Source organism: Sorghum bicolor, chromosome 2 (assembly GCF_000003195.3).
Source record: "Sorghum bicolor cultivar BTx623 chromosome 2, Sorghum_bicolor_NCBIv3, whole genome shotgun sequence".
Classification (NCBI taxonomy): Eukaryota; Viridiplantae; Streptophyta; class Magnoliopsida; order Poales; family Poaceae; genus Sorghum; species Sorghum bicolor.
In genome coordinates, this window is record NC_012871.2 from 1,287,082 (window position 1) to 1,307,474 (window position 20,393).

Sequence of the window (20,393 nt, forward strand, 5' to 3'; positions counted from 1 at the left end):
GGGTGTCACTAGACTTGATATTGCGATTTTGTTTCGTCAAGTGATGACCACTCGCCATATATCCAGCTAGCCCCATTCGTTGACCACCTAACACAGCTACAGTGCACCCTAACTTCGTTGCGTCAGTGCTACTACCCGCTCAAGGAGTGGTTCGGGTGGATTCAGTAGGCATTAGCCCACATGGGTGCTTGGACTCGGCTATCAGTGACCTACATTGGGTTGAAGAAGCACGGTCGGTCATATATTCCCAGACCTTGTGTTGCACAAATACGATAAGGTACACTAGATCTAGACACGAGGTCATCAAAGCATCTACTGGCCATGGGTAGTGAGAGTGGAGGAATAATGGAGAGACATGAGTCGTTGAGCAAGCCATGGAGACACTAGAGCAGCCTTTAGCGAGTAGTCGCCAGTGCAGAGAGGAGAGGAGAGGTGAGGGTGGTGGTGACTAGTGAGTCGTGGCAAGACCAAGGGGTGTGAGAGAGAAGGGAGAAGCAAGAGAGTAGGAGAGACCTAGGATCAACTCAGGATCAATTGTGTAACACATTATTATCAACAAAACGGTCGCACATGGCTTTGGCCCGATACTTGGGCTGGCTATCTTTGTATTCAAATGAGATTGAGGTTTAGGCACATAAGGGCACTCACAATACAAGACTCTATCACAGAGTCTAAGACAATTAATTACATATTATTTATGGTATTTTGCTGATGTTGCAACATATTTATTGAATAAAGAGGTATAAAAAAATAAGACTTCAAGTCTTATTTAGACTCTAAGTCCACATTGTTCGAGATAATAAATAACTTTAGACTCTATGATAGAGTCTACATTGTGAGTGACCTAATGAAAATATCACTTCAGCCTTCAACGTGGGCCGTGTCTGAGACCAAAAACACAAGCGAGGTGTCCTTGATACTTAAGACCAGCAGCACGAGGCAACGCTGTGAGTGCTCTAGAGCCGATGAGCCATAATCAGGGGTGCGCTCGATGAAGGAAACATGTAAGATGTAAGGAATGTAACTTCTCGTAGGATCATGAGAGCAAGTATTATAGTGGGCTGTAAGCTGGCTAAATGCTGAGGTGGAGGAGAGAAGGGAGGAGAGAGAGGAGAAGCAGGCTCTAACCTTACAGCCAGCTTAGGCACAGGAACCAAGAAACTTTGTGAGAGAGACAAATGGGCCATATATTTATAGTGAATAGCTTATTATTCTATGAGTAGACTGTAAGAAGGCTGCAAGAAACCTTACCGCCAGCAAGTAGGCTGTATTATTAAACTTGCTCTGAGTAGCAGCACCAGCACACAAGCACTTGTCGCTGCAGCAAGCAAAAGGTGCCCCGCACGAAATAAAAGAGTCACAAGCGGATATTTTTCACTTAGAGCTAATCGGAGATCGACAAATGAACTCCACGAGAGGACAGCTAGGTAGTGTGGAGAGTTGCTATTGGCTACGTACGGGATTGGGATCAAAAGGTGAAGGGACGGACCCGGCCATTGTGTCGTGGACTGGCCATTAGCCTAGCTAATGGCCAATTGATGGAAAACTAAAGGAAAAGGGACCCTAGAGTAGCTCTAGCTTTATGCACGCGCACCGCGGGAGACACGCACGCTTTGCTTGCATGATCGATTATATATATATATATATATATATGCAAACTCCTTTCTACACGTACGTGTAGCTACTCCGATTTCTTTCCCAGTCGTCGCCTTCTCTGGCTTATCGGGTTTAGTAGCAGATCCTCACCCGTTAGACCATATATTCATATACTCCGGATACAACATCCTGTCATCCTGCTTCGGAGGCCCTCTTGAGCCTCTCCCAGTAGCCGCCGCCACCACCACCTCTTCCCTTCCTCCTCTCGATCTTGTGGCACCGCCGGCACCAGCCCATTAACATAGGTTCGCGCGGACTACCTGCACCGTGTGCTTATACTCGCAGGTGCGAGTAGCTACTCGCACGAGTAAACAAAACGTGTCCTCTCTCTCTATATATATATATAGTTTTATTTGGTATAGCTTAGCTTCATTAGTAAAGTTTATTATTATTATTTTCAGCTTAATAAGGTACTTTACATGTGAAGCTGAGCTATTTTCCTTACATTGTTTGGCAAAATAGACGGAAAAAAGAATAAAGTACGAAAACATACCTATCCTTTTCCTTTTCCCCTATTGCTATCTTCTTCCCACAACCGTTCATGCCCGATGCCCGAGCCCAATCCCATATTGCTGACCTTCGAGCCCTGCGCGGCCACATCCTCATCCCGGTGGCACCGTCTCCATCCGGTGCGCATAGAAGATCGTGCCCTAGTCACGACGGGTATGACCCTAGCCTTGCACATCTCGGCGCCCTAGTCTAGAGTCCTCGACACGCCAGCTGCGTTCGCGCATGGCCTCGGCAACCGTGCCTGCACATCCGAACGACAACACAAACCCCTTTGTGTGTCCCTTCCCCAATAGCCGGTGCGCCTCCATCCCTTAGCGGTGCTCGAGCCTCCGCGGCCGTACCACTCGAGTCCGCACTCCTGATGAGGGCCGCGCTCGGGACTAGCAAGGGTCATGCTCGTGGGCAGAGACAACGGAGCCTACACTCCTGGCGGTGGCTGCTCCCGTCCGCGACCAAAGCAACAAAGCCCGTGCTCTTGGTGAGGGCCATGCCCGCCCACGGTCGACGACGATGGAGCCCGCCATCCCGGTGGCCCACGATGATGGAACCCACGCTCTTGGCGAGGGTCGCGCCTGCCTACGCAAACGACGAAGCCCACCCTCCACGACGGTGCCTCATGGTCATGTGCCCCAACCGCAGCCCTCTCACCCATGAGGTCCTCGCGACAAGCACATGCCGTATTTTCCACCTTTTGGGGCCCACCTGGGGGAGAGAGAAGCTGGAATAAACTACTTTTTTCAGCGTCATCTAACTCATCACTTTTGTGAGAGAGAAAGAAAAACAACTTCATCATAAAATTATTTCAGAAAAGGTTTTTAACGAAAAAATACTTGTTGCTGGTAAAATCTTCGCTGTAAATACTCCATAGTTAATTACGTAAAGTGGGATGGAGCCCGCAATCCATCATGCATGGGCATGACGTTCTCTCCACTCACTAACTGGCTACTAGCTCGTGTACGTCCGCACTATGTTTTTTAAATATATAAATAATACGGAGGGTGTTTGGACTGCTTCATAAAATCTCCTTCACAAACTTAGAGTAATTAAAGCTGAAAAAATAAAGCAGAGCACTCCCAAACACTCATATATCCATTGCATGCAAACCTGTCAAATTAATTAAGTTAGGTCTGATCTATCGCACGATCATCCAATCTATAATGATTTTTGTGGTAAGCACTAAAGTTGCACACATCCGATCCAAAAGTTGCTATGAGATATTACACCAGTGCCATATGGCAAAAATCACGCACAAAGGCAGGAGATGCATACATGGATGCTGGGACGCTGGTTGGCTTTCCATGCCTATAAATCCCCCATGTCGTCCATACCATCTGTGCACAACTCGAGACTGAGAAGAGATCGCCACTGGAGTGAGATAGATCAAGCGCGTGTGTGGGGGAGTAGTGGCGATTGATTATGAGGTCCGCCCTCCTGTCACTATGTTTCCACTTAGCCTTAGCCATTACAATGGCTGGAAGTGTTCTTGATCTTGCGCATAGTAGGGTGATTGACATAAATCCACCACAACCTAGGCCAATACCGCACCGTAAACCAAAACCCACGCCACGACCAGACCCAAAGCCAGATCCCAAGCCAACACCACAGCCTCAACCAGAACCCACACCACGGCCGGACCCAGAGCCAAAACCCAAACCAATACCACAACCTGAACCCATACCTACACCACAACCAGATCCAACTCCAGAACCAGAGCCAAAGCCAACACCACAGCCAGACCCAGAGCCAGGACCTAAGCCATTACCACACCCGGAACCCTTACCCACACCAGAACCACTTCCAAATCCACAACTAGAGCCAGAACCCAACCCATTGCCACAGCCTAAACCCTTACCCACACCAGAACCACTTCCAAATCCACAACCAGACCCAGAGCCAGAACCCAAGCCATTGCCACAACCTGAACCCTTACCCACACCAGAACCACTTCCAAATCCACAACCAGACCCAGAGCCAGAACCCAAGCCATGGCCACAGCCTGAACCCTTACCCACACCAGAACCACTTCCAAATCCACAACCAGACCCAGAGCCAAAACCTAAGCCATGGCCACAGCCTGAACCCTTACCCACACCACAACCACTTCCAAATCCTGAACCTGAACCAACACCATAGCCTGATCCGAACCCTACATCACAACCTCAACCAAAACCAGAGTCTGGTCTTGAGGCAAGACTTAAGCCTACACTAGGACCTAAACCTCAGCCATAACCTAAACAAAACCCCAAACCTTCACTTGGCCTAAAAATAATACTAGGACCATCAAGGCCGGCACCCCATCCGATCCCTGAACCCCCACCAGAGTCTGAGCCAAAAACCATAGCCTAAGCTTGATCCAAACCTGAAGCCTTTGCCGAAGCCAAAACCCCAACCTGAGCCATCCAAGCCACTGCCCAAGCCAAAACCAAAACCCTAGCCCATCCAAGCTAGAGCCTAAAACAAGCCCCGAACCTACATCAGTGCCAAACCCCCAACCACAACCATCAAAGATAGAGCCACCACCTCTTTAGCCACCCATTGACATGAGAATCATGGAAGGAAACTAAGAAGAGGATAATAGCACTGATCAACGTGCATACAACCTAAAGCTTCGCTATGAGCAAGTAATACCATTTGTGTAATTGTGAACTATATATACACAATACTATTGTGTATGAACTTATATGTGTACCCACTTGTTCTCATGTATGTTTCTATTAGCATGGCTTCATGTATATGCTTTGCTAAGTTGTGTATCATCAATGAATTGAATAAAAGGAACGAGCCTTATATGTCTTATTTGGGGTACTTGCATTGACCATTGTTTTTTTTGAAAAAAATGAATGGGCAAACACAAGATTTTGTGTACCTCTAGATTTTTACAAAATATAGAGATTTGTTGAGAGCAACATACATTGTGATTAAAATGAGACCGATCAATGGGTGACATATGTGTAATACCCTAGGCTATTAATTTTTTGTTTCAGCCTATTGTGGCTCATATATCTATAATATCTATACCTATAATACTAAAAAGGTAAAATTTTTAGCCTATTTTTTCTATCCATCTATTTTTTTTTGTCTATCTCTCTTTAGCTAACGGACAATATATATATATATATATATATATATAAAAAATATAACCTGTGCTCATATGAGTTAAATAGCTCTCTGTCTAGTGTGGTATAGAGTTTAATTCCAAAATGTATTGGTTTGTGTCTAACTATTGTTTTTCTATTCCTTCTCTCCGTGCGAGACTAATCCGACTTCGAAACTTTTTATCTATGGCCTTGTTTAGTTCACCTTGAAAACCAAAAAGTTTTCAAGATTCCCCATCACATCGAATCTTGTGGCACATGCACGAAACATTAAATATAGACGAAAACAAAAACTAATTACACAGTTTATCTGTAAATCACGAGACGAATCTTTTAATCCTAGTTAGTCTATGATTAAATAATATTTGTCACAAACAAACGAAAGTGCTACAGTACCGAAAACATTTCACTTTTCGGAACCACTGTTTTTTTTCTTTAGTCTATGAGTCCATTACGAGTTTGTCGCTATTTTTTTTTATATTTTTTTGTCTCCTTTTTTCGACGTCCGGCCAATGGCCTCTTTCCACCTTTTTTGCCTTTTCTTTTGTGTTTTCTTTTGGATTTTTCCAATGACCGGCATAGCAGTTTTCTATTTTATTCTTTTATACTTTGTTATTTATTTGTTTTTCTCCATATTTTTTGGTCGGACTAATTTTCTAGCATGAAGGCAGCCCAATTATCTTTGTTTCTTGGCTTTGAAAATCAATGAATGCATGATGTAAATAAAGTTCAAAATCTCCTAAAAAATTGAACACATTTTTTTTGCCATGTCTTGGTGATGATGGCCACCGCCCACACCTCCTCCAGGTGATGGTGATCCTCATCCACTATGAGCAACAGGTCCATGATGCGCATGGCGAATTTTGCTTTTTTTTTTTGGACAAGCGAATTTTGCTTCTTCGGTGTGACTCAGGAGTGTTTGGTTGTGGTTGGTAATGTTTAATAGATACTGTAGCATTTTCATCTTATTTAAAAATTATTGTCTAATTATAGACTAATTAGGCTTAAAAGATTCATCTCACAAATTACTCTCTAACTATGTTTTTAATTTTATAAATAATCTATATTTAATATTTTATACATATATACAAATATTTGATATGACGGATGATAAAGTTTAGCGGACGAAACCAAATACCCCAGTGTCCGAGATACAGGGGCTGTGCAAGTTGGGCCGATCTGAGTTTCGAACGGGCCTACACCTCCACCACGGCCCATCACGTCGGGCCCAACTAGCAGAGCCCAATGTTCTTCATCAGCCGTCTTCCCCTTTTTTTTTTTTTTTTTTTTTGTTTTTTTGACTCATCTTCCCCTGGTTAGTGTCTAAAGATGGTAATTTTTACGCAAAACTCGAAACCCGATGGGTAATTACCTCATTAGGTTAAAGATATGACTATTTTTTTACCCATAGGTAAGATAATAGGAAAAAAACTTTACCCAGCGGGTAAGGATATGAGACTGCATTGTCCATACGTGTTAACCCATGGGTAAATTAAACTCGATAAATTATACTAGCGATGGAACTTTGAATTTTATGACTTGTTATCTAGTAATGATGGATTTACCCATTAGATCATTTGATTGTGTGTTCATATAGCTTGTATATTTGAAGAGTTTATTAATGATTTATGATATTTTGGCTAAATTTGGGAGTCTGATATATTAAAACATGTATTTTTTCATAGCAAATATTCTTAAAATCATAGATAAAGATAACTCATGGGTTACCTGTTACCCACATGGATAAGGGTACGGGAAAAAACTCTTACCCGTGTACATGTATAGGTAAATTAACGGGTAAAATATTTTTTCGATGAGTAAGAGTACGAGTAACACTAATTACCATTATCATCCCTATTCGTGTCGTGGCATTTCCCCAAAACCACCCGCAGCAGCAAACCCTCGCTCCGCCGCCGCCGCCGCCGCCGCCGGCTTCGGAGTTCGCCCAAGCAAGCGCCATGCCGCCGCCTCGTCCTCCACCGCCGCTGGTGGATGATCTCGTGGAGGAGGTGCTCCTCCGCTTCCCGCCCAAGGACCCCGCGGCGCTCGTGCGCGCCGCGCTCGTCTGCAAGCGCTGGCGCCGCCTCATCTCTGACCCCAGATTCCGCCGCCGCTTCCGCGAGTTCCACCGCACCCCGCCGATGCTGGGGATGTTCTGCAGCGGCTGCAGCCTCGTGTACCGCCGGTTCGTGGCTACGACCGCCTTCCGCGCGCATCATGCCGAGCGTGGCTACAGGCGCGCGCTGGACGCCCGCCACGGCCGTGTCCTCCTTCTTGGGGAAGGCGGGACCCTCTTCGTCTGGGACCCCATCACAGGCGAGGAGCGGAAGGTGCCCTCTCCGCGGTTGCCGCCGCAGTACACCATGTCGTTGACCTGGACCGCAGCGGTTCTCTGTTCCTCCGCCAGCGCCAGCGGCTGCGATCACCTTGATTGCCACCACGGACCTTTCATCGTGGTTGTTGTGCGCTCTCTTTTGGGGGCTGCTGGTGTAGTGGAGACCTTAATCTGCACCTACTCATCTGATGCTGCTGCCTGGAGTGAGCCAACCCGCGGTCAGGGACCTAGTTACCTCCGAGGACTCGTCGATCCTAGGATGAGGAGTGTGCTTGTGGGGAATGCGTTCTACTTTGGCATCCTGAAGGAAAGGGCAGCTCTCAAGTACAACCTGCAATTGCACCAAATGTCATGGATTCAACTACCACCTTCAGTGCCCCTTCGTCGGCAGATTCTGCTCACAACAACGGAGGATGGTGGACTGGGGCTCGCCACTGAACACGAGTCCAAGCTCTATGTCTGGTCGAGGAAGGATGCAGATGATGTAGATGCAAGATGGGAACAAAGCAGAGTCACTGAGCTTAAGATGCTGCTCCCTGTTGATGCTGACTTCACCTCACTTTATGCGGTTGGCTCCACGGATGATCTTGGTATCATTTTCATGAGAGCAGGCAATGCGGTCTACGCAATTGATCTCAAGACCTATAAGGGAAAGAAGGTATGCGAGGGCAAAATCAACACCATTGTTCCGTACATGTGCTTCTACACTCCAGGTACATGTTTACTTAGTTTTTGGTTTTACAATATCCGGAACAAGCAAAGAATTAATTACTAACACAGCATGATAGGATCTAAGAATAACAAATTTGTGGAAGTGCAATATCACAATCCTGTATTGTACTGGTTCTGTCCAACCTAGATAATATTTTTTTCTCGAACACCAACCTAGATAATATTGGCAGCCTATGTTGCATGTGATGCTCTCGTCGTAAGGTTGCCTTCTATCAAACTCTAATCCTGTTCATCCATAATCCTCATCTGTCAATGAATGGTGATATTGGTGCTAATTGCTAAACATAGGGACTATGCAGGTGTTGCTGTGAATAATAAATTTCTGTTGTTTGGTAGACGAGAAATAATTGTTCACTGAGACAAATTTGATTCATCAATCAGCTGATGGCATTCTCAAACTTCTTAAATTGCTGCAGAACTGGAAGCTGCTTGTACAGGTGAGGAGCCAAGTGCGGGTGGCTCAAGCGCATGAAAAAGTTTAGGTGCTCGTGTGAGGCTCTGGAGCAATGGGGATCTGGGCAGCATAGTAATGGTAAGTAGCATGAGGTTTATGGTGGGGACAAGATTTTTGCATCAGTGAGATTGGTGTTGGCTGGCAACTTTTGTGTTTCTCAAGCATCAGTTTCTCTTAAAAATTTTAGCTTTATTTTTCTCCAGGTTCTATTAGGCTTGTATGTAAGCTGTTAACCGATACATTGACCTACTTTATCTATGACTATATCTGCTCCAGCATTCGTGCTTGTGCTGAAATCCTAAAATGTGCGTACCATTCCCCCCCAAAAAATATTGATGGCCAACAAAATGTGAACTATGAAATCAAAACATTAAATTTCAGATTCTGCAAGTCATTTCTACATAAGTTTTTTGTGGTGCAACATCATGTGACTTCTAATTGATTACATGATAACCAGACGCTGGCTATTTTTTTGCTTTTGTGGTCAACTTGGTAGAAATCCAGTGTCGGGACCTTAACCAGGTGACGATGACTCGATCTATTCATTTTGACTGCTTCCTGGTCGGGGAGGCCAATGGCTGTGTACCACAGGGTATTGGTGAAGCCTTGCTTATCACAGATCCAGATACAGCTTCACCCTTTCTCTTTGACTGCTTCACTTTCCTGAACGATTCGTCAGTTATCAGTATGGTTCTCCTCTAGAGTTCCTGTCTGAGAATTGAACACGGTTGCAGCAGGTGCTGATGGCAAATGCGGGTCATGAAGGATGTCATCCGTTTGACTTGCTGAAGCACATATTATGTCCTTCTTTTACAAGAAAAAAAAAAACATCTTTTGTGCTTGATTGGCAGTGCTTGAAGGAAGTGTGTGATGCTGAATCTGATATCAATTTTGCCCGTGTTCTGGTTCAGTTTCAGTAAACTATTGTGGGGGCATGGTTCAGTTGAGTTTAAGTAAGCCAGTGTGTTATGTTATGCATGTGTGGTGAATAAGTTGAAGACCTGATTTTGTACAGAAATGCTTCTTTGGTTCTGTTTCTTTGTGGCCTGTAAAAGGACGAGGCTACAAACTGCTTAAACCACTGCCTCGAGTGAAGTCTAATAATGCATGAATGAACAAAGATAACACAACTCTGAAACGCTGTCAACTGCATGTACGTAGCAGTTTATCTATGTTATCCATATTTATTTGGAGAGATTTACTTGTGTGATCCTAAAAAAAAATGCCTCTTTCTTGTATGGCTTTTTTTTTTGAACTTTCTTCAATGGCCCTCAAATGAATTTTCATTCCTTCTATGGCCTTCCGTTTGTTTTCAGCTGGAGGGTCAAAAGACCATAATATCCCTAGCATGAATTTTTTTCACAAAGTTTGGTTTGTTTTTTATATAAATAAAATTTTTAAGCACATAATGTACTGTGATGCTGTCCAAATATTTATTGTGATCCAAATATGTACTGTTATAATGTCTAAATTGTCAATTTACTTGTTTACTATTACTCAAAATATACAATAAACAAATCAAACTTTGCGATTTTTTTTATGTCAGGGGCATTATAGTCTTTTTACCTCTCACTTAACACTGTTATAAGTGCTAAAAACGAACAGAAGACCATAGAAGGAATGAAAGTTCGTTTGAGGGCCATAGAAGAAAGTAAAAAAAAGACCATATAAAAAAGAGTCATTTTTTGAGGGTCATACGAGTAAATCTCTCACTTATTTGTCCTAAATGGTGATATCATTTTTTTATTCTCCGCGAATTTTGCTCCTTTTTTTTGACAAGCAATTTTTGCTTCTTTAGTGTGACTCAGGCCTTGTTTAGATGCCGAAATGAAAAGTTTTTCAGCACTGTAGCAGTTTTTGTTTGTTTGTGGTAAATATTGTCTAAATATGGACTAACTAGACTTAAAAGATTCATCTCGCGATTTATAGGCAAACTGTGTAATTAGTTTTTATTTTTTACTATATTTAATATTCCATGTATGTGCCGCAGGATTCGATGTGACGGGGAATTTTGAAAAAGTTTTTGGTTTTTGGAGTGAACTAAACAAGGCCTCAGTGTCCAATGGAGAGGAGATACAGGGGTTGCGCAAGCTGGGCCGATCTGAGTTTCGAACGGGCCTACACCTCCACCACGGCCCATCATCAGCCGTCTTTTTTTTTGTGACTCGTCTTCCCCTGGTTCGTGTCGTGGCATTTCCCCAAAACCACCCGCAGCAGCAAACCCTCGCTCCGCCGCCGCCGCCGGCTTCGGAGTTCGCCCAAGCAAGCGCCATGCCGCCGCCTCGTCCTCCACCGCCGCTGGTGGATGATCTCGTGGAGGAGGTGCTCCTCCGCTTCCCGCCCAAGGACCCCGCGGCGCTCGTGCGCGCCGCGCTCGTCTGCAAGCGCTGGCGCCGCCTCGTCTCCGGCCCCGGCTTCCGCCGCCGCTTCAGCGAGTTCCACCGCACGCCGCCGATGCTGGGTATGTTCTGCAACGGAGAGCTCATCCGCGTGTCGGACTTCGTGCCCACGACCACCTTCCGCCCGCATCATGCCGAGCGGCGCCACAGGCGCGCGCTGGATGCCCGCCACGGCCGTGTCCTCTTCCATGGGGAAGGCAGGGGCCTTAGCGTCTGGGACCCCATCACGGACGAGGAGTGGAAGCTGCCCTTCCCGCCAGAGTACGCGGGGCCGTCGATGAGCTGGACCGCCATGGTTCTCTGCTCCGCTGCTGCCGGCGCGGGCGGCTGTGATCACCTTGATTGCCACAGTCGACCCTTCATCGTGGTTTTTGTGGCCTCCTCTGTTTCCAAGGATCCTGATGCAGTGGTGACCTTTATCTACACCTACTCATCTAATGCCGCTGCCTGGAGTGAGCCAACCTACAGCCAGCAACCTGCCTGCTTTGTCAATCCCTGGATAAGGAGTGCGCTTGTGGGGAATACACTCTATTTTGGGCATATGTTAAAAAGCAGCACAGCTCTCAAGTACAACATGCAATTGCGCCAAATGTCATGGATTCAAGTACCATCGATATGGCCTTTTGGTCGCCTGTCTGCTCTCACAACAACAGAGGATGGGGGACTGCGGTTCGCTGTTGAACAAGACTGCAAACTCTACATCTGGTCAACGAAGGATGCTGATGAAGTAGATACTAGATGGGAACAAAACGGAATCATTGAGCTTAACACTTTGCTCCCTCTTGATGCCGACTTAACCAAACTAGATACGGTTGGCTTCATGGATGATCTCTGTACCATTTTCGTGAGCGTGGATGATGCAGCCTACGCAATTGATCTGAAGACCTATAAGGCGAAGAAGGTGTACAAGGGCGCAGTCGACACCATTGTTCCGTACGTGAGCTTCTACACGCCAGGTACATGTTTGGTTAGTTATTGGTTTACAATGTTCATGGTTCAGTAGGCTCCTCGATATCGTATTTCTTAAAAGTGCAATATTATATCTAACTAGGTTGATCCTACCTAATTTTTTTTTTAATTTAGTATGGGCGATCTTTTGAAACTAATCAGCTATGCCTATGAATTTAGTGATAATTAAAAATCAATCACACTATACTTCAGAATTCGGATGCCTTCTGTGTATCTCTAACCATGTTCATCTGTAGCCCTCATGTGTCAATCGATGGTGATATATGTGCTATACTTAGAGATGCAGTTATCTTATTGAGCTTGTGAAAGTGTTGATGCTGACTGTTGTTGCTGTGAATAATGAAGTAGTGTTATTTTGTTGGCAAGCACTAAGGGTTCATCTAGGGCAAATTTGAGTCCTCAATCAGCGGATGTTGTTCTCAATATTTTTAAATTTCTGTAGCACTGGAAGCAGATGGTACAGCTGAAGGACCAAGTGCTGGTGGCTCAAGTGCATGAAAAGCTTAAGGTGCTCATGTGAGGTTCTCAAGCAAGTAGGTCTATGGCAGGACAACACTTTTCGCATCATTGAGATTGGTTCTGTCCTTGGGCTTTTGTGTTTTTCAAGTAGTTGTTTATTTTGAACCTTTTAGCTGTGACTATGTGCTCCAGAATTCCAGAATTCCTGCTTGTGATGAAATCCCGACTTCATATGTTCCATGTAAATTTATTTCCTTATTTATTTATTGTGCTTCAACATCTTATTGCTGCTAATTAATTGGATAACCAGGAGCTTGTTAATTTATTGCTGCCATATTTTTGCTTGTGTGGCCAACCTGGTAGAAATCCAAAGACAGAGAGACAGCTTATTTATGTGTGAATCTTAAAACCACACTGCAGTGGCAACACGACCATCAATTGTCTGTGTGCAGTAGGTGAACACCAAGGAAACAAAAAAGGTAACGTCATGAGAGAATTACAGTACATGAGTGCAGCAGGTGCTGACGGTGAATCATGACATGGTGAAGCTGAACGAAACCTATTGTTCACTGTGTTTGGTTGATACTGATCCCTTCCCCTTCCCGTTTTGGGAGTGATGAAGTGTGTGATGTGATGCTGGAATGATCTGAACTTGCCCTTATTCCCATCGTGGAAAAGGCCTCTGATTCAGTAAACTAGTCTAGACGAGCATCTGAGGTATAAATAAATTGAAGAGATCCTGAAGAAGTGAATCTTTGGTTCAGTTTCTGTGTGGCTTCTGTAAAAGATGACGCCTCATCTAATACCTTGGACCAAGTGGCATTAGCAGCGTTATTATTATATTTATTAACAAGGTAAGATAGTGGGCGCTCTGCCTCGTTGAACAGCATCACATCACACACTCTATGTAGCTTCCTTCAGTCGAACTCGATCGGAACTGCTGAAATGAAGTAACACATGTCACTGGTTATCTGCATGTTATTATATATCCGCTTTTTTTTGGTAGGTCGATGAAGAAGAAAAAAATATATCCACGATTATAAAGTTATGGATTTATTACTTCAAATTTTTTTTGAAGGATTTATTACTTTATTTTTCTTTAGCGACATTTGTTACTTTACTGAACGAGCTATTCCTTCTATCTTCTAGGCATATAACCTAGTTGGGCCGATACTACCAGTTTCCCATCAAGGCCCATCCGGATACGGATGCTGGTCCCACCTGGCAGTGATTGATCGACGAACGCTCTTTCCCTGGCTCCCTGCCCATGAGTGAGTGATGTCTTTGGCACGTGGCGAACGGCAGGTGTCGTCAGGTCTGTTTTTTTTTTATATATATATAAATCTGCTTTTGGGTTTTGGCACGAGTGCAAGTGGCAAGGCGCAGTTGGGAACATGTAGCATGCACAAGTTTGTTGTTATACCTTGCGTCAGGCAACACGTTTGTTCTTCTCGTGTGTGTGCAAGTTTCTTCAGGGTTCTTCTCCTACGTGTGCAAGTTTCCTCTGCGTTTCACATCACAGAACCGCTAGTCAACTAGCCTCAACTCTCAAAATGAGCTGAACTGCAGAACCTTTTTTTTTCGAAGCACAGTATTCTGTTCTGTTTTGTTGTTTAAACTTTATTAGATTAAAAAGGACATACTGTGGTGTTAAATACACTGTGTCACTTTTCATAATTCACACGTGAAAATCAAGCAAGCACCATTAAACACACACAATCTAACTCTTCACATGCTCAAATTAGGTAAGCACGGTTCCACTTGTGCATAGTAAAAACCAATGCAGAAGAAGTATCCATGATCTAGGGACACATCTAGCACCGGGGCTGGGTAGGCTTGAACCTCGCTGCTACTGCTCGGACCGCGGAGCTCCTCCTAAGCCTCTTCTACAAAGGCCTTGTTTAGTTTCAAAACTTTTTGCAAAATAAGAATAGTAACACTTTCGTTTGTATTTGACAAATATTGTCCAATCATAAACTAACCAGGCTCAAAAGATTCATCTCGTCAATTCCGACCAAAATGTACAATTAGTTTTTATTTTTGTCTATATTTAATACTCCATGCATGCGTCTAAAGATTTGATGTGACGTGGATCTGAAAAATTTTGCAAAAGTTTTTGGGAACTAAACAAGTCCAAAGTTATACCTTTTCACGCAAGGAATTAGAGGTTAAAGATGAAAGATTATAAAAGATAAGCTCCTCCTGATTTATTTTCTAGATCCGCCATTGCCTCGATCCACATAGTTTTCCTTCCGTAGACAAAAGAAAAAAAAATGCTAATCCCTGTTTCAAAATTAAAATACAGTAAACAATTGAGGCCTTTTTTACTTCCAAAAAAATTTGCAAAATAGGAATAGTAGCACTTTCGTTTGTAGTTGACAAATATTGTCCAATTATAGACTAACTAGGCTCAAAAAATTCGTCTCGTCAATTCCGACCAAACTGTGCAATTAGTTTTTATTTTCATCTATATTTAATACTTCATGCATACGTTTAAAGATTCGATGTGACAGGAAATCTGAAAATTTTTGCAAAATTTTTGAGGAAGCCCTGAATTTTAATGGAAAGTTACCGTACCTAACTGTTTGGAGCCTAGGCGCTCGTGCAGTGGCCACGAGGCGAGCTCCTACTGGCTCTGCCCCCCTCCACTTCACCACCTCACGTGTCCAACCACGTCTGGCCCCACGCCCTGACACACCTCACATTCTCCACTCCCCTGCACCAGGTCCACCAGCACCGCGAGCTCCGGCTCCAGCTCCAGGCAGGCAACCAGCCAGTCCGTGCGCGCAGTCCACGGCAACGCTTCGTGCTCCTCCGCTCCGCTTTATGCCACAGCCCCCCACCCCCACCCCCACCCATTCCCGTGTTGGGCTCCGCTCACCCGACGAATCCAAATCCCACCGGAAAGCGTCCGAACCCTACCCCATGGCGAATGCGGCCTCCTCCGCGTCGTCGCCGGGGGCCGGGCCCTCCACCTCCTCGTCCTCGCCGCAGGCCGGCGGAGGCGGGGGCGGAGGCACGCCGCGGCAGCGGCAGGGCCGGCCCGTGCGCGCGGGCTCCGACCCGCTCCTCATCGTCTGCGGCTGCTTCAGCGTCGTCACGGCCGCCACCGCGCTCCTCTGCGTCGCCGTCAACGTCGTCTCGGCAGTCCAGTCGTTCCGCGCCGGCTCCGACGTGCGTGACCCGCCTCGCCCCCAGTGCGACTTTCCCTCCCTTCCTTCCTTCCTTCTCGTCGTCGCTCGCCCGACGCACGCGCTTGGGGGGATGCTGATTTGTTTGTTGAATTGGCCCCTGCCGCAGATATTCGGGGGCATATTCCGATGCTACGCCGTCGTCTTCTCGCTCTTCGTCGCCGTCCTCGAGACCGAGTGGGGGTTCATCATCCGCTTCTGGAAGGTTGGTTGGTGGGGTTCGCTCTCTATCTCCGCCGTACCTACCTGACTACCTCTTGCTTGATTTGGATTGTGAGATGCCGCAAATTCCTTGTGATGCTGTTAACGGGACGACGGGATTATTCAACGTCGTCCACTGTAGTGAGCTTTCTAGTACGCTGCTACTCTGTTTGCCTAATTACTCTGTTCTATAGTATTTGATATAAAACATTTCCGTTCGTTTTGGTTAATTTACAAATCTATTAGTCAGTTAACATTTACAGCATCCGATTGGAGATGCTGTACATGTCTGATTTCTTTTTGTAGTGCACCATCCGATTCATTTTGGTTCGTGTCGAGGAGCACCTGTGCACTAATGCCATAATATGGATGCCCAGTGTTTCACAAGATTTTAGGCAACTATTGTGTTTACCATTTATTAAAAAAGAACTGCTGTGTCTACCATTTGTCAAAAAAGAACTGCTGTGTTTACCAGTAAATATGTGATTTTGTAAGTTTATTAGGTTTCTGTTCTGATGTTGTTTTCATAATCGGCCTTCACTGTTTCAGTCAATATGTGATTTAGTCCTTAGGTTCTGCAAGGTAGTGAGGCTAGCTTAGTATTTTCTTGATTTTACTGCCTTGTTTATTTAATGATTAGTGATGTATTTGATGGTTATGCAACCAGATATTTGAATACTGGCCTGCACGGGGAATGCTCCAGATCTTGTAAGTATTCTTTACGACTATATGTTTCTGTTTCCTCTATTTTTGTTTCCAAAACTCGGCAATCCATCTGTGTATTTTTATTTGAATGCACAATTGAGCAAACAATTTATGCTTGGTGCCCATCCAAATATAGGAAGTGTTTGTTATCCTTTTCTTTTGGCAAGTAATAGAACAAAATTGACATCAGAGAAAGTTTCAGATGTGACATTGAGGCATTGATTTGTATTGTTCTGTTTAATTGTTTTGTGACATAAAAGTTTATTTGCTTACAATGTCAAGCCAAAACTTGGCTTCTCCATAAACTTGGACCAAGATTTGATGAGCAACAAATAATCTTCATGCAGTACAGCAGTAGTTTGGTATTAAGGCCATTGTAGTGCTGTGTTAATGTCAGTTATGAGCAATTCCAGCCATAGTTTTTGAGGCGTAGCGGCGTCCAGTGGTACTGGGGGGATGCCTAGGCGATATGGCGTAACTAAAACCCTGTGGCGTCCTGCAGCGCCTGGGGTATACCTCAACGCCTAGGCGATGCCTCAAAAACCATTCCAGCCTTCACACAGTATTTCATCATTCTCTTATGCCCAATGATTTCAGGTCGACTGGTCGAAGCTGGTCGCTCTAGGACCGACCAGGCGATTAATCGCCCTGGTCGTCCACCTGGTCGTCTAGCTATTTCAGGGCATATATGCCCATATATATACCTCTATATATACTATATAATATACACAATCAAGCTAGCATCAAGACTACATTAATGTTTAGATAGTGAATTACTTGTGGGAGTTGGTTTCTTCTCTTTTCTGCACTGTCCAGAGGTCCATATTGCTGTCCCAAACACCCCCCCCCCCCCCCCCGCAGCCCCTCTATTCTATCTAAACCCTAACAGGCCAAAAACTTAAAGCCCATTAGCCCAGTCCCAGTTGGAAAAGGCCCAAAAAAACAGAAGCCTGGTCGTCCATCTTACCTGGTCGTCCGATTAATCGCGATTAATCGACGATTAATCGGACGACCAGCTTTCTGGTCGAACTAATCGAGTCGGACCTCCTAATCGAATCCTAGGAGCGACCTGGACGATTAATCGCGATTAATCGGACGACCTGAAATCATTTAATATGCCATCTAAGTGCTATATCAATGTTAGTTTCATACAATTTTTTCTTCTGTTGATGCATTGTTGCCCTCACATGTTCAGACCTATCTATGTTGACGTGCACTGTTGCGAGAATCCTTTTCTGGTTAATTGGATGTGCAATATCATCTTGGCTTTGCCTGAACCCTGAAATGTCGCTCCTTTTAATCTAGGTTTTCCAAACATAGCATAGTTTCTGACCTGGGTGATTACAAATGAATTATAATTTACATGCACACACTTGTGCGATGTTTGACAATACTGTGAATCTGTGATAAAAATTTTGGCAATCCACTGTCTGGACCATAGATTCAGAGTAATAGTCTTGTGGTATCCAGCTGGTGTTAACTGGATTGACCTCTTCACATTCACATTACGTGCACAAAGTAGTTGTGTCAATTACATGCAGCTGCATAACTGTTGAGATCATGAGCATATGAGATTTTAAATTTCTTGCCTGCAAGCAGTGTCACGAATACTGAGACTTCAGACTTGTTCTTGCACATGCTGAATTGTATCACATTCCTGTTCCTCTGCTGATTTCCACCCTTTCTTTTTGTTCCTGGCAGTGTTGCTGTCATGACGAAGGCATACCCAAGTATTGAAAGGAATGATCTGATTTTGCTCCAGGAGATTGCTAGCTACATGCTTCTTGCATGTGGAGCTGTCTATGTGATCTCGGTAAGAGAGAATTTTGGATGTGCATGTGTTGAAAGACTGTAACTGCAATAATAATTCTGAAATTTTGGGCATAACACTGTAAGACATTAAAACTCTTAGGAAATTGTTGCCTCTAAAATTTTCAGTCATCTTTGTTGGTGAAAAGTAGTACAGTTACTACCCAACCTTATTTCACAGGCTGCATAGCATTATGAACCAGTTGAATGCTTGTAGCACAGGCTGAAAATTTTCATAGATAGACTCCCCAAAATATTATCATGATTATTCGTGAAGTCCCTACCAGCTGTGTCTATCATAAGTTCATAGCACAGTATAATCATATGAGGTGATGAAACAAATGGTCAACATTGCCTTCTTTTATTGCACTGTCACTAGTGTATTTAACTGAAAAAACTTTGAATATGTAGGGGATATTGTGCATTGGTGTGCTAAAACGTTCTAGGCAGCAGAAAGCGACATCACGGGAGCAAGCAGTCAAGGATTTGCATGTAAGTACTTGATTCATACTTTCTAAATGTTACAGTATGGAATCCAGTGATTGGATATATCTGTGTTTTGGCATTGTATTCCAGTCTGTAAGACACCCTTTCTGCAGCTTGTGCCCAAATTTACTGTGTGGCTTAGTTTGATCTTCAGTAGTTCCATTACTCCATGGTGGCTCCTGCAGTCCTGCTTGTTTTACTTCCCATGCATGGATAGTTCAGGAGAATCTGTAGCTGTAGCTGAAACCAAGTATAGCTCATTAGAAATATAAACCCTGACTGGTAAAAATGGTGCCCCCTTTATATCCCCTCAACAGCTGATCCCCTGTTTTGCAATGTTTATGTTTGTTAAATTTAGAATACTATATTATAATTATACCGAGCCATATGGCATCAAGTAAAATATGTGTTTACAAGGGAACTGCATCTGTTTTTTTTTTAAAAAAAAGGTATACACAGCCTGACAGCCTGCAAAAAGGAAAATGAGGCTATAGACGACTATTCTTTGTTGAGCATAGCCAGGAAACTGTCTATTGGATAGTGTATAGCCAAAATCGCTCCACATAGTTTTGAAGTTAAGGGTACAACCTAAACGGTACAAGCATAATTTTTTGTTCTGTACACCATCACTGCCAGCTCATCTTTCCTCATTTCCTCAATCTGTATGGTGTTTCAGGAGCTGGAGAAACGGAGAGAAGAACTTGAGGCATTGTTACTTGCTGAGCGGTCCGAGTTGGTCTGAAGGCTGACCACCGTGATCTAACAATCTCTAGTCCAGTGTAGATAAATGGTTTTTTCCCCTGATGATAGCGTTCTGCTTGGTCCTGGCCATGAGTCATTATTCATCAGAAGTCACTTCCTTGAAGTGTATCTTCTTCTTTAGTTCTTCTGTAAGTATGGATCCTTTCTTATGTTTATATCAAAGTTAACAGATTCGAAGCTTATATCTCTATTCTATATCGCAGTTGCATGTGCCTCATATTTGACACTTTACATTATAGTGATATCTATCTTTTCTTTTGTTACTGACAGGGTTACAGATGTTTTGTTGTTAATTATCGTCATGCTTTTGGCGGACAGGCCTTGCAGCTATCCTCATGGTTTCAGCTGAATTGTGGGATTCTGGTTTCAGAGCATTGTATTGATTCGTTGTTCGGGACTGTGTTGTGTTTCAGTTAAATTAGGTCATGAGTTTGATGTAGCATGCTGACCTGGCCGTCTAAGCCTGTCTTGTATGTATTGCTGAATAATTCACTTGAATTTTACTCTTAATGTCTGTTTGGACAGATGCACTGTAGTAACTCACTCCTTGCGCTATAAGCCTGTCTTGTAATATATGTTTTCCTTATGTTCCCCAATTATTACTGTGGTAACATTATTATCATTTTCTTT

The 20,393-nt window shown here is 44.1% G+C and overlaps 4 protein-coding genes across 4 annotated transcripts; all 4 read left to right on the top strand.

Annotated features, from left to right (window-relative positions):
* On the top strand, positions 3,514 to 4,962 carry LOC8059865 (protein TsetseEP). Its single transcript, XM_002459214.2, has one exon. The coding sequence runs from the start codon at positions 3,583 to 3,585 to the stop codon at positions 4,297 to 4,299; it is 717 nt and encodes a 238-aa protein (XP_002459259.1). The 5' UTR covers positions 3,514 to 3,582; the 3' UTR covers positions 4,300 to 4,962.
* LOC110432323 lies at positions 7,220 to 8,639 on the top strand. Its single transcript, XM_021452481.1, has 2 exons — positions 7,220 to 8,309; positions 8,617 to 8,639. The coding sequence occupies exons 1-2, from the start codon at positions 7,220 to 7,222 to the stop codon at positions 8,637 to 8,639; spliced, it is 1,113 nt and encodes a 370-aa protein (XP_021308156.1).
* On the top strand, positions 8,171 to 12,888 carry LOC8084263. Its single transcript, XM_002459216.2, has 4 exons — positions 8,171 to 8,309; positions 8,745 to 8,860; positions 10,773 to 12,137; positions 12,593 to 12,888. Exons 2-4 carry the CDS (start codon positions 8,797 to 8,799, stop codon positions 12,646 to 12,648), a joined length of 1,485 nt encoding a protein of 494 aa, XP_002459261.2. The 5' UTR covers positions 8,171 to 8,309; positions 8,745 to 8,796; the 3' UTR covers positions 12,649 to 12,888.
* LOC8084264 lies at positions 15,462 to 20,385 on the top strand. Its single transcript, XM_021452095.1, has 7 exons — positions 15,462 to 15,783; positions 15,910 to 16,005; positions 16,669 to 16,709; positions 18,408 to 18,519; positions 18,927 to 19,007; positions 19,678 to 19,891; positions 20,034 to 20,385. The coding sequence occupies exons 1-6, from the start codon at positions 15,535 to 15,537 to the stop codon at positions 19,741 to 19,743; spliced, it is 645 nt and encodes a 214-aa protein (XP_021307770.1). The 5' UTR covers positions 15,462 to 15,534; the 3' UTR covers positions 19,744 to 19,891; positions 20,034 to 20,385.

Bases quoted from the DNA above. Each gene is read 5' to 3' on its own strand.
- LOC8059865 (XM_002459214.2), top strand. From the start codon at position 3,583: ATGAGGTCCGCCCTCCTGTCACTATGTTTCCACTTAGCCTTAGCCATT.
- LOC110432323 (XM_021452481.1), top strand. From the start codon at position 7,220: ATGCCGCCGCCTCGTCCTCCACCGCCGCTGGTGGATGATCTCGTGGAG. The intron at 8,310-8,616 runs GTACATGTTTAC...TGCTAAACATAG, and splicing joins CATGTGCTTCTACACTCCAG to GGACTATGCAGGTGTTGCTG.
- LOC8084263 (XM_002459216.2), top strand. From the start codon at position 8,797: ATGAAAAAGTTTAGGTGCTCGTGTGAGGCTCTGGAGCAATGGGGATCT. The intron at 8,861-10,772 runs GTAAGTAGCATG...TATGTGCCGCAG, and splicing joins ATCTGGGCAGCATAGTAATG to GATTCGATGTGACGGGGAAT. The intron at 12,138-12,592 runs GTACATGTTTGG...AAATTTCTGTAG, and splicing joins CGTGAGCTTCTACACGCCAG to CACTGGAAGCAGATGGTACA.
- LOC8084264 (XM_021452095.1), top strand. From the start codon at position 15,535: ATGGCGAATGCGGCCTCCTCCGCGTCGTCGCCGGGGGCCGGGCCCTCC. The intron at 16,006-16,668 runs GTTGGTTGGTGG...TTATGCAACCAG, and splicing joins TCATCATCCGCTTCTGGAAG to ATATTTGAATACTGGCCTGC. The intron at 18,520-18,926 runs GTAAGAGAGAAT...TTGAATATGTAG, and splicing joins GAGCTGTCTATGTGATCTCG to GGGATATTGTGCATTGGTGT.